Source organism: Phalacrocorax carbo, chromosome 9 (genome assembly GCF_963921805.1).
Source record: "Phalacrocorax carbo chromosome 9, bPhaCar2.1, whole genome shotgun sequence".
Classification (NCBI taxonomy): domain Eukaryota; kingdom Metazoa; phylum Chordata; class Aves; order Suliformes; family Phalacrocoracidae; genus Phalacrocorax; species Phalacrocorax carbo.
Window position 1 is genome coordinate 30926559 of NC_087521.1, and position 13072 is coordinate 30939630.

Here is a 13072-nt window from a genome sequence, read left to right on the forward strand (position 1 = left end):
GACAGTCCTCCACAAACTGCTCCAACGTGAGTCCTTCCCACAGGCTGCAGTTCTTCCTGAACTGCTCCAGCGTGGGTCCCTTCCCCGGGGTGCTGCAGCCCTTCAGGAACAGACTGCTCCAGCGTGGGTCCCCCACGGTGTCACAAGTCCTGTCAGAAAACCTGCTCCAGCATGGGCTCCTCTGCATCCCAAGTGTCCACAGGTCCTGCCAGGAGCCTGCTCCAGCATGAGCTTCCTATGGGGTCACAGCCTCCTTGGGGAGCATCTGCCTCCTCTGGCGTGGGGCCCTCCACGGGCTGCAGGTGGATCTCTGCTCCACCGTTAACCTCCATGGGCTGCCAGGGGACAGCCTGCCTCACCATGGTCTTCACCATGGCCTGCAGGGGAATCTCTGCTCCAGTGCCTGGAGCACCTCCTCCCCTCTTTCTTCACTGACCTTGCTGCCTGCAGAGTTGTTCCACCCACATATTATTTCTCCTCTCTCCAGCTGAAGTTGCTGTTGTGCAGGGCTTTTTTGCCCTTTCTTAAACATGTTACCCCTGAGTCGCTGCCACCATCGCTGATGGGCTCGGCCTTGGCCAGCAGCGGGTCCATCTTGGAGCTGGCTGGCACTGGCTCTATCAGACATGGGGGAAGTTTCTAGCAGCTTCTCACAGAAGCCACCCCTGTAGCCCCCCACTACCAAAACATTGCCACGCAAACGCTATATGTGGGTCAACAAATAAGAGGGCTTAGTAATGAGTTGAGACTGGTAAATCTCCTTTCCGAAGTCTTTTGTTCACTAAGTATGCAGTGATAAGATGACCCAGCTTACTTCTGAATCAACACTAGTTTCCAAAAAACACTAACAGATTACGTAAAAACAGTCTGCTCCAACCTTTTCTAAAAAAAAAAACCCAACCCTCAATTATTTACTCTGAAAGGAAGTATAAGGCCAAATTTAGCTCCATCTCATTAAAAAGAAGTTTAAAGAAACATCCTCAACCACAAACAAAATGTTTTGTTTTGTCAAACTGAATGTTCATTGTCCCAAACCCACTTCAGTAGGAAGCGTAAATTCCCAGTTAACACCCCCAGCCCCACAGCCACAGTATTTGGGGTAAACCCAGATTATTTGTCAGCTGACTTATGTCTTTCCAGTATCATAGAAAGTATTGATCTGAAGAAGGATTTTTATGACAAAAGGAGGTGTTTGGACATATCAGTCAAAGAAAGAGTGGATTCTACACGTTCAAGGAATGGCAGGAAAGAAAACTCAGAGACATTTGTGGGAACATCAGCGATAGACGTCACGAAGAAGCCAAGTCATTGGGAGGAGATTTATACGAGACTCTGGAGATGATACCTAGCTCCCACAGATGAGTTGCTAGAGGCAAAGTAGATGCCAACGCGATGGGAGCAAAGGAGCAATTGCATTACTGAAACCATTTTATGTGGATGCTGTGGGTGAGGGAGGCCTGGCCTGATGCCTTCCTGATTATGGGACATTATTTTAGCCCAGAACATCAAACCTGATCACTTCTCCAAGATTGTGCCACAGTGAACATGGGCTGATACTAATTGCTTGGCAAAGGCAGTTTCTGTGTTTTCACTTTAATTGCTGCAAATCAGCCTCCTAAAACACCCACGTGGTGGCAGCAAGCCCTCGAGGAATCGTGATTTAGGATTTTTGGAAAGAAATTGGCTAAATATAACCAGTTTCAATATTCAGACGTGCATATTTAGAGGGGCTGGAACTTACTGTACCATTAAAATTACAAACTAAAAGCCACGAGCTCTCTGCCTGGCAGTGACAGCTACAGCCGTGTGCATTTCATTTTATTTTGCTAGTTCCTTCAGAGCCCCTAGAAAATCCTTTTTCAGGAGGAGTATTCCCGATTCATGTTAGCAGCACAGAGCATTATATAAACCATAAGGAGGGACAGCCATGCATCACATAGCAGAGGTCTCATCTGTCAGGGCACACGGAAGCTTGCACGGACGTGTTAAAGCACAAACACAAACGTTATGGGTAAGAGTCGATAAAAGCTCCCGTATTTCCCTGTCTTTGTGGGCTGGCAGGAGCCTCCAGACCACATCAGACAAAGACCCTGTCTCTGTTCATACCTGCTCTCTAGGAGAAGGCTATAAGACCTTGCAACAGACCATTATGAGATACAGCACGTTGGGTTAATTTCTCATTCAGAGACAGCTGGTTGTTGAAGTCAAGCAAATAAATAGAGTAAAAAAAAAGGACTGGACCTTTGCATGGGTATGGGGCATATCCAGAGGTGCTGCAGCTAGTGACTGTGGTGTTTGGGAAGTGATGTGAGTCCCCGTGGGGTTGGGGTGTAGCCAATCATTAATTTGTTTCCCTGGCTCATGTTTGATTTTGCTGTCTGTTATTTAGGCAGTGAAAGGCTTCCCAGTTACCCTGCCTGGCCGCTGGTTTGGCATGGAGATGCCAGCACCAGACCTGGCCTTGCTGAATTACCTACCTATGTAATAGCACATAATTATGTAATTAAGGCCCCCTTGATTTGCATCAACTGGTGTTGGTCCCTCCCTGCTCTCTGATTGCCAGCAGCCTTGCAGTGCTTGGGCTCAGAAAGTACAGCAAAACTTGCTTTTTTAATGTTGCTACTGTGCTGATCTCACATACGGTCCCTGCCATGTCAGCCCATTAAAGCACTCCACACCTGAGTCCAACCTGGGGAAACAAGACCACTGTTTTTTTTCTCCTAGGACTGTCTGTGCCAGGGATGCAGAAAACCAGATACCCCAGATCTGGGGTCTCTGCCAGCTCTCCCTTCAAGCTGACAGAGGGTCCTGCTGCAGGAGTACATTTTCCAATTGTTTTTTCATTAGCATATGTTTTATAGCACCATAATGTCAAGTGCTATTTTTGGCTATGACTTCACACCAATGCTTTTGGAAAGCCACACAGCACAAGGAGAAGGAGGGAGGAAACAACCCAGATGATCTGTTGTTATAGCTTGAGCATGTGGGAAGCATCAGCCTCTCAGCCTCCATGGTGCTTGGAGGCAGGTGGTGCTCTGGCTAGTTTGAAGCAGAAAATGGCAAAATGATTGTGGAGGAATGGATGGAGGGGTGAAGTTTGTCAAAGAGACGGCTTAGTGTTTCTTCTGGCTCAGGAGGACAAATAAGAGGATGTGTTGCTGAGGAAATGTGTGGCAGGTGGAACTATCAGCCCTACAAAACAAGTAGAAATATTAAGGCACTGGGTAAAATCTGACTGAGAACTGAATCATGAAAATGAGATTATCCAGTCTTGAAAAGTTCTCAAAAGGAGAATTCCAGTCTCATTTGCAAAGGCTTGCAGTGCTGCCGGAGCACGACAGACATGCTCCGCGCTCTGTGTTTGTGAGCACAGAATAGAGAATTGAACATGCATTGAACATGGGACAAGGACTTGGGTTATATTGTGGGACTGGCTTTTGGATCATCTGTTTGCACCATGTAAATAGAAAGGAGGGGCGGGCTCTAAGTAACACCAAGCTAACTTTGAAGTGGCCATTGCTTCCTACAGACATGTGATAGGAATAAAATTTTAAAAAGCAAAACCCAAAGCATAAAAGCCCCAGTGCTGCTGAGTGCAGGTTTTTCTGAAAGTGGCAGTCTGTCCTGATATGGTTTTTGACCTCTCTGCGTACTGCTGCAAAGTATGTGCTGTAGTAAGTGGCCTTCTGCAGACAGGAGGGTCCCCTTCTGCATTGTTCATGCATTTCATAGCAGTCAGTTATAGCCAAAAAAAAGCACAGCCAAGAAGTGCTCCTGAAAGCAAAGCCCAGAATCCAGAGCTGCTGGGTCCCAGAGGCTGAAGCAGGCTCCCAAATCTGCTTTCCTCTCCTGCTGCCTCCAGTGCCAGCTCTGACTGGAGGAGCTGGTGGATGTGGGTTCCAGCCCTCCCAGGGTGGGAGGGACACAGGACCTGCTCCCTCCCTTCTTGGCAGGTGATTTTCTGCAAAGTTTCTGTGGGGATGGCGGTCCCTTAATCTGCCAGTTGCTGGCAGCTGGAGGTAGGAGAGGGAAATTTCCCCATGAAAATGTGTTGCTCCCTGTACCGTTTTCTGCCCTTCTACTGGCAGAGCAAGGCTGTGAGAAGTACCCTCTCCTCCTCTCCAGGGGGTGAAATCAGCCCATAGACCAGAGCTCTTCGGCAAACTTTTAGTATAAGCACACTGTATCAGACTGTGGACAGTGGAAGAAAAAGTAAAAGCATTATATATGTAAGTAAGCATGGGGTACAGACTCTCCTGTAATGAACACCCTTGTCCTGGGAGACGGATGCACAGATGGGTGCCAATCTGGCTGGGTTATCATTTAAAATGTCAACAGCTGGTGACTGATAGGCTGATGCTGTATTAGATTAGTTTTCTCATCTTGGAAATGGGAATTCTTCTCTGTATCTTCAATGCCACCATGTGGTAAATGTAAGAAAACACTGACTTTACATGAAACGTCATATTTGCAGTAGGAGGTGGATATATGGGAGGTTGAACAGCATAATCAGGCTTTAGTTTTTTGCTTAGAAAAAACGCAGTCTTAGGGATGAGTGTATTTGTGTGTTTTGTTACTGAATCAGAACAAAATCTCTATGTAGAAAATAAAAAGGCGAAGCTCAGCAGTTCAACCACTACAACTCACAACTGGTTGTTAACATTTGTAAACTCCCCCTCCCCCCGCAAACAGCATGAACTACAAGCTCCATTAGATGGTAATAACAAACAAACCATAGAAAAGGAAACTTATACATGTTTTGCAGTAATTTACCTGCCCTGCAGTGTCATAAAGTCCCAGCAAGTGTTGCTGTCCTCCCACAGTGACAGTTACTGGAAGAGAGAAACAAAAGATGTTATTTAGGCACAAGCCAGTGGCCTCATTTTTGTGTGTTTTAATCCTAAAATGCCAATACACCCCTGTGCTAGACCCATTGGCATGTTCATCCTAAACCGAGCACATAGATTCAACGCAAATGGAAGGCAGCCTAAAGTCGCAACAGAAGCAAATATTTTATGCCAAGATCTTATTTCTTCACAGACAGAAGAGCCACGCACCTTGCTGCTATCAGGGACCCAGAGACCAGTGCGCATTTGCTACTGCCTCTGCAGCCGCCCGCGGCCCCCAGGAGGTGCTAGGAGTTGAACGCACAGGATTCCTGCCTCTCCGCCATAAGCTTTGTATAGGTTTGTCAGGGCAACCTCTCCTCTCCTGTGCTGTGCAAAGGAAGGTGGCAGTGCTTAACATATGGGGCTGTGTGGTGGGTGCTTTGAAGGATGGGAAGGAAGAGGAGCACTAATATTTGTGGGGATGTTGAACAGATTCTGTTGCAAATGAAGGAAAGCATGGCTTAGTTTATTGATCGCACTCATCGTGTTTACTCCATTAGTACAATTCACTTTGAACTTCATTTTGAGCCCACTGACACTGATGAAAATGTTTTCTCATTGCCTTTGGATGAACCTTGTTATTAGCTGATCTTTGTAATCAGTGCTGTTTTGTATAAAGGGTATAATCTGTGTTAATGACATTTAGTTAACCAGTTGATCTGCTTAAATCATTACTACTCAACTGGAAAGAAAGGGAGGGAATCCAGTTCCACTCATTAGTCAACACGAAGACTTTAAATGTTCGTCAGGAAAGTTTCTCAAAATAATGGTATTCTCGCAGCCCGTGGACTATTATTTGTTTTAAAACATGAGGGCAAATGGCTGGAATGAACATAGAGCTGTGGCTGGGGTGGAGCGGGGCTAATACTGGTGCCCATCGGTTGATCACAACTTGCCACTAATGAGGACTGGGAAAGATTAATAGTTACTTTTGGCAAAGAGGAGGCTTGAAAACATCACACAGGTTCTTCCTGATTTTTTTGAAAGTGACAAGACTTTTGTAGGAGAAAAGCACCCACCAGTTTATAGAAGTTAATAGCTCCTGCACTGGGGAACAATGTCCTGTTTGGAACCTCTTAGACTTGAAGTGTCTGTTAGTGTGGCTGGACAGACTGATTAGTCAGCAGCTTTACTTGCTTGCAAAGTTTATATGCTTGCAAAGCATATAAACAGAACAAAACTGACATCCTGAAAGTACAAAGCCACAGCATGGACCAGACTCGCTGATGAGAGCCGGACGGGCAGCACTCAGTGGCTGGTGGGGCTGCCTTGTGATGTGCAGGGGAAAGAGAAGTTGGGAAAGGGGGCGAGAGGCCTCCTCCCGCTCCTCAGTTCAGGAGGTAGCTCGTACACAGTGCAGCTCCCAGGGGAACTCAAGATGGGGCTGGCTGTTGAGCATGGATGTCCAGGGGTGGAAGAGCCCAGGAAAGAGCTACCGGGGTGGGTACCAGATGGGTACCAACGCAGACAGGAGAGAGTTCAGATGCCCCATCCCTTTCCTTCAACCTGACTTGAATAAACAAATTTAAAAAAACCTCCCCAGAGCCCTGGTTTTCAGCTCTTTGTGGTGTAGGGAGTCTCAAAATGTCCCAAGAGTGGTATGAACTGTATAAGTCTACTGACAATACACTTGCTTTTCTTAGCTCCCTTCTCAGAAGCAATGGGGCCACAGGTGGCCCTGCACAGCTTATGGGAGGCAGCTGGGAGGTGTGAGGTTTCTTCTAGTTGCAACCCTGCCCAGCCTTCAACCTGCCCACATGCCAAGAAGTGCAGGAGCCAGACCTGTTCTGCTGATTTTTCTCTGCTCAGAAACTGACTGAGGGAAGATGTACCCTTCAGCTGAAGGCAATATTTGAGCTGCAATGCATTAGCTATGCAGTGCTCAGCTGGCCAAGGTGGTCTTTGGGACTGCACAAGAGCATCAGTCCCACTGTCAGTCCTTGGCTGAATTTGTGTGGAGTCTGTAGAGCACCTCCAAAACAGGATGCTCAGATGGCAACTGTGTGGCCGTGGGGTGCACAGAGGTGCAAATGATGTAATGTGTACGATGAATATGGAAAGACTTTTGCCATATGTCAGTACTGACATAGTTATCCAGCTTTGCCTCTCATGCTGGCTAACTCTGAGTGCAAGCAAACTGAGCTGGGCCCTGCTTGCAGAAGATCAGCTCAGGTATTCAGTGTTTTAAAAACTCAGAAGTCACACTGAAATTTACTCTGTCCAGGCTCAGGCTGCTGCGAAGCTTTGCTGGCCCATCTCTTGGTGGCACCTGACTGACAGAGCTACACTAGCAAAAAGCCCTGGTGCAGATGCAAATTGCTGTCTTGTTCCAGTAGTTAATACGGTTTGGAGATAATCTGTTTGGCTGGAGGTCCAGTCTGATACAGATGTGCTATGCTTTGCTAGAAAGACCTGCTGCAGCAGCTCCTGAACTATTATTACCTGTGCTCTGTGGGCCATGAAGTTAAGGTGGATATTTTGCAACAAGCCTGTGGAGCCACACACCGAAATTATTGATAGTTTGTACTGTTCAGTTTGGCTTTTGGTGACCTCTGGGAGATGCTGAGGAGGAATAAAGAGGCTGGCGGTGTCCTACCATTACTCTTCGCATACACAAGGGCTAGGAAATGCAAGAGCTTTTGGAAAAATACACACTGAGTCTACCCAGCTTGCACATCACATTTTAATTCTTCTTACAGCATCCTGCCTCTCATGGGTCCTGCTGTGAATTTCTACATGGCACCAGTCTTTTTTTTTTCTTCCTTTTTTGTGTTTTTTTTTTGTTTGGTTGGTTTTTTTTTTTTCTTTTTCTTTTTCTTTTCTTATTTTTCTTCATCTTTTTCTTAGTCTTCTTTTTCTTAGTCTTCTTTTTCTTTTTCTTTTTCTTTTTCTTTTTCTTTTTCTTTTTCTTTTTCTTTTTCTTTTTCTTTTTCTTTTTCTTTTTCTTTTTCTTTTTCTTTTTCTTTTTCTTTTTCTTTTTCTTTTTCTTTTTCTTTTTCTTTTTCTTTTTCTTTTTCTTTTTCTTTTTCTTTTTCTTTTTCTTTCTCTTTCTCTTTTTCTTTCTCTTTTTCTTTCTCTTTTTCTTTCTCTTTTTCTTTCTCTTTTTCTTTTTCTTTCTCTTTCTCTTTCTCTTTTTCTTTCTCTTTCTCTTTCTCTTTCTCTTTTTCTTTCTCTTTTTCTTTCTCTTTTTCTTTCTCTTTTTCTTTCTCTTTTTCTTTTTCTTTTTCTTTTTCTTTTTCTTTTTCTTTTTCTTTTTCTTTTTCTTTTTCTTTTTCTTTTTCTTTTTCTTTTTCTTTTTCTTTTTCTTTTTCTTTTTCTTTTTCTTTTTCTTTTTCTTTTTCTTTTTCTTTTTCTTTTTCTTTTTCCTCATCAACCTCTGTATTCTTTCTTCTTGTGATTCTTCGAAACTATCTCATCATCAGAAGATATCCTTCCTGTCCACATCACCTCTTGAAGTTTACAGGTACCACCCAGGGAAAACTGTCTTGTTGGCTAAACTTCAGCAACAGGCAAAGTGCTGTCTTTGGATTCCTGGCTCTGAATGCAGTGGCTCACACTGACAATTCAAATAATCACTGGTTCTTGAAACAGCAATGTCTAGATTAATGTATTGGTGCTGAAATTTCCACCACAGTCATATGCAGGCAAAACAGATGTCAAAATAAATGGCTCTTGCCTGTGAAAACATCACGGTATTTTTATACTAAAGGTTTATCAGTCCACCTCTGTCAGGCAAAAGGCTGTTTGGCATGTCCACTTGGTAGGTCGTATTTATGAGCTGAGACTGCTCTGCTAGTTTTGTAGGCCTTACTTTTGGCTTTATCTCAGTTTACTTTTACTTACTGTCTTACTTATCTTTTCCTGTTCTCTCAGTGGCCAAGCCTATGGGAAGCCAACACGGAGTTCCTTCCCAGTCACTGGGGGTAATGCAGGCTCCTTTACAGGCTTGTGAACTCTGCTTTATGATCAATCTTAGAGTAACAAGATAAATATGAAATCTCCTTGCCATTTATTGGCCATATTGATATACTGATTAAGCACTGAAATGACATGGCCTTTAACACCAAGTGCAGCGGGGACTGCAGTAAAATGTGGCTGAATACTTGCACAGCCCTGGTTCTCATTTGGCTCCAGTCTGGGTTGCATCAGACTATGCGAGGGGGCAGATGTTTTCCTCATTTCACTGGGTGGTTTTAACCAAGTGCAGGATGTGTAAAACACTGCTTTAAAAATGTTAGTTAGATCATAAATTAGCTGGGTATTGCTTGCTAGAATTTGAGTAACTATTTTGGGTCACCTCCAGGGCTTTGCGGCAGGTCTGTGTGCCTGGGGGTTTTGCTATTGGGCTTCAACACAGAGCTCTGAAAGACGCTGTCCCACTTGAAGGCCACAGCAGAAAAGCAAGGTGCTAGGTGGAGTTATTGTGTGGGCTGGATTTGGGGTGTGGACCATAAACCGGTCTGAGCCGGGAGTTCTGTTTTTAAATAAGTGATTAGTTTGTGTTCCTGGGGACAATATGACAATTTTTGTTGATATTCTTGTTGCACAGGTTGCCCTAGATCCACCTGTCAATGATCAATCTTTGCCAAACTCTTGCCCCATTGCATTTCATTTGCTCATAGCAAAGCCCTGGTAACTCTGTGGGACTGAATTTTCCCTTGGAAGAGCCCTTCAGCCTCACAACAGCAACATTCATGGCCTGCACTGACAGAAATAAATTATCTGCTCCTCTGTGAGATCCTCTTATCATTAATAGTGCAAAGCAACATGTAAGTCTCCAGTATGACACCAGACTAGGATGCAATAGCTCAGATGCACTTAGCCGTTGTACAGGAGCGTGGATATGCACATCATGGGGAATTTTTCCATGGCTGTGAAGAAGTGCTTGCAGAACCAAATGACTGTGAAACCATTAGCCAGAATACACAGAATAGCTTAGGCAATGTTTAATGTGATACCACATGGGAGAAGTCATCAATTTATTCGAGTGCCTTTCTGCTAACAAATTAAGGTCCAGCTATTTTGGAGAGAGATGCCAGGAGTGTGACAGCAAGCAGAGATGGTAGCACCTGCCTGGATGCAAAGGCTTTCTCTTTTTTTTTTGGTCACATTAGTCTGTATCAAGCCTCAAACTTTCACAAGGGCCATCTTCTGCCCTTGTCAGCAAGCTCTGCTAAGTTTGTGCATTCGTCTGTTCGCTATGATAACATGTTCCAGATGCATGTTACTTAACAAAGAGGAATGGCCACCAATATAAGAACAACTGCAATTCTGGTTTACCTGCTGGCTGTAGAAATGCCAGAATCTGTTTCTTTTTCAGCTGGAAAAAGGGTAAAATCAGAAGATGCACAAAAGAGCAGTTTTTGGCCAGCTGCAGTGGAGGTTAGATGCCAGATTTGGGTTCTTACTTCTTTAAGGGATGGGTAGATGCTTGACCAAATTTTTCATTTCCAGTAGAAAGCTCTTTACATGTGTGCCTTACAGATTTCCTTTCACTTACAAAGGTGCTTGTTCATACAGGCCTCACTTAAGAGGGGACAATACTGGTTTAAACTCCTGGCTTCAGCTTGTGCCCAGTTCCACAACGTTACTTCAAACCAAAATTCTTTGCTCCTGCATGTATTTGTTGGGTGAAGCTTTACATGAAACTATAACTGGTTCTGACCAGTGTTAAATACAGATCTGATACTAAGGAGGGAGGATAGTAATGAGAAATAAGCTAAGCAATATTTTTGTCTTTAAAATATGTTGTGCACGCGCGCACACAGAGGAAGGTGATATCCCTTCTCCCTTGTGAATATGGCCAAAATCTGCTGCAACACCAACCTATAAGATCAGAACATTTTCAGCAATTCCTGAACAACTTGTTCCCAGTTTCCTCCATGTTCTTTACCAGAATAATTGTCAAGTCATTCATATAGAGTCCGCCTGCAATTAAGAGGGTTTTTTTTGTGTGTTTTCCTTGGCATAGACTTGAGGTTTAATTTGAAGTCCTCAGGAGGACGCAATGGTCAATGACTTCCCCAGGGTGTTTTACTCCTTCTCTGATAGGGTAATCATCTTTGCGAGGCACGACGCAAGTCCAGACTGTATCTTCAAGAACAAATGCATTGTCTGTGGACTGCAGCAAATGCCAGGGCGTCTCACGGGCCTCGGGTTCCTTCCTCTGGCACCTTTCAGAGCGATTTCTGTGAAGTGAAGTTTTCGGTATGCTGAATGTGGTGTGTTCGCCAGTAGCTGATATCCCTGGAGATTCTGACAATATGTTTGCTTGCTGGGTAACATTTTCCTTCCTTCCTGAATATAGTTCTGTGAAAGCTTTCATAATAAACTTGGAATCCCCCTCCTCTTTGCAGATGCCTGCTGCTCTCTGGGGCTTACCCCAGGCAGGACAGGAGTGTTTTTGTAGGAGTTTGTTTGAAGAAGAACAATTTTTAAAAATCTTCTTTATAAATTGTTTTCTTTTTGTACCGCATAGGGTCTCTGTGGCTGAAATGTAAGGATCCCTGTTATGTTCCATCTACGGACTGAAACTCAGACATCCTCAGAGACATTTAGGTCTCTAATTCCCTTTTGTTCCCCTAACAGTCAGGCATCTAAGTAACTGAACTGGAACTATGTATGCCAGGCTTTAAGAAAGAGCAGCTTTGAATATTCAACAGGAAAGTAAAGCAAATGTGGGCAGTGCATTTTTGTAGCACCTTCTAAGTGCTCCAGGTGATTTATGAATCCTACTTTGGGTCATATTTGTGTTCAGAAATATCTTTCTTTGGTTGCTCCAGGTGAAGAAAATAGGGATAGGGCTGCCAGGGATTAATCTCTCACATGCTGCTTTGATTCTGGTTGGGTCAGTGTCTGGGGAACTTTATTTTAGCTGCTGTGGACCTGTCTTCGGGAGATGTTACATGGCTGCAGCTGAAGCTGGGAATGCTCAGGAAACTTGCAAATGCGTAGTAATATGGCAATTTGGCATGCACCAAAGGAAGCTGGTCCAAAATAAAAAGTAAGAAAGACCTTAATGACATGTCCCCATCATTCAGACCAGGAGTGACAATCAATTCAGTTGAGCTCTAATGACTGTTTGCTCCTTTAGCTAGAAGACTATCCCTGAAGTGTTTCTCCTTGGAAATATTCCTTTTGCTTTGACTAAATGCAGTGCTACATCATGTGGTCAGCACTCCCAGGGCCAATAAAAGCTGGTATTATAGGACCCTTGGCTCAACCAGGATCTGCAAGTGCCCTGTGACTCAAGCCTGGGCTGTTCTTCACTTCCACACATGAGGGTCATCCCCAGGAAATTGAGTGAGTCACACGTTGCTCATGGCATGTTCCTCCATTTCCTCCTTCATGACAAACAAGATTTGATTACAGCCAAATTGATTTGCTACATCAGACTTATCCTGCAGCTTAACTATATTCTTTCTGAAAGAAAAAACAAAAATGTGCTATTTTGCCCTGTAATTGGCCTAAATATGTAACGTTAGATTTAAATTGTGCTAAATTCCTTTCTTTAATTGGTCCTGTAATCATCTACCACTAGCTTGTACAGGCCTCTGATAGCCAGCATTTTTCAAAGGAAGGGCTCTGTGTAAACCTCACCATTTTCTGCCACCTCATCAATGGATGAGATCTATGTTCTGCTGAGCAAATACTTTTGCCCATCTGATACTTACAATATCTGAAAAACATTTCCAGTCTGCTCCCCACGGTGGGAGCACAGAGAGGCCTCCGGGGCCTGGATTCAGCTGATTTCACTCAGTGTAGCTCTTGGTCTAATGAGGTGGTGAGGAATTTGCTGCTTTGTCTTTAGGCCACAGACATTTAGTGATTTTAAAGCCGGATAGGATTCATAGCATCATTTATTCTGCTCTAAATAGCTTATCTAGTGTCTTCCTACAAGGCATATTTTCTTGTTCTTAGATCATTCTTGTACCTCTTTTCCAAATTCTTTCAAGCAGTTGCTAGGACTAGACAGAGAGGTCTAGAAATGGTTTCACTAATGATCTAGCCAGAGGTAACATGATTTTCCTATTTCCACCTGTCATCCCTCAACAGCTGATCTAAAGCTTGCATTTGTTGATTGTTCTCATTATTTAATGAGTCTTCCAGTAATTCATGCTTTTCTTAAGTCAAGTCATTCTTGCCTTTTGTATTTGTAAGGCTTTTTATTATAGTCTTTTTAA

The 13072-nt window shown here is 43.9% G+C and overlaps 1 protein-coding gene across 1 annotated transcript in view; it reads right to left on the reverse strand.

The window, feature by feature from the left end:
- RHOJ (ras homolog family member J) overlaps nt 1-13072 on the reverse strand; it is a 64236-nt gene that overhangs the window by 13052 nt on the left and 38112 nt on the right. Inside the window, exon 2 of the mRNA XM_064460965.1 lies at nt 4774-4832. Within this exon, the coding sequence (XP_064317035.1) occupies nt 4774-4832 (59 nt within the window). The remainder of the gene's footprint in view (nt 1-4773; nt 4833-13072) is intronic.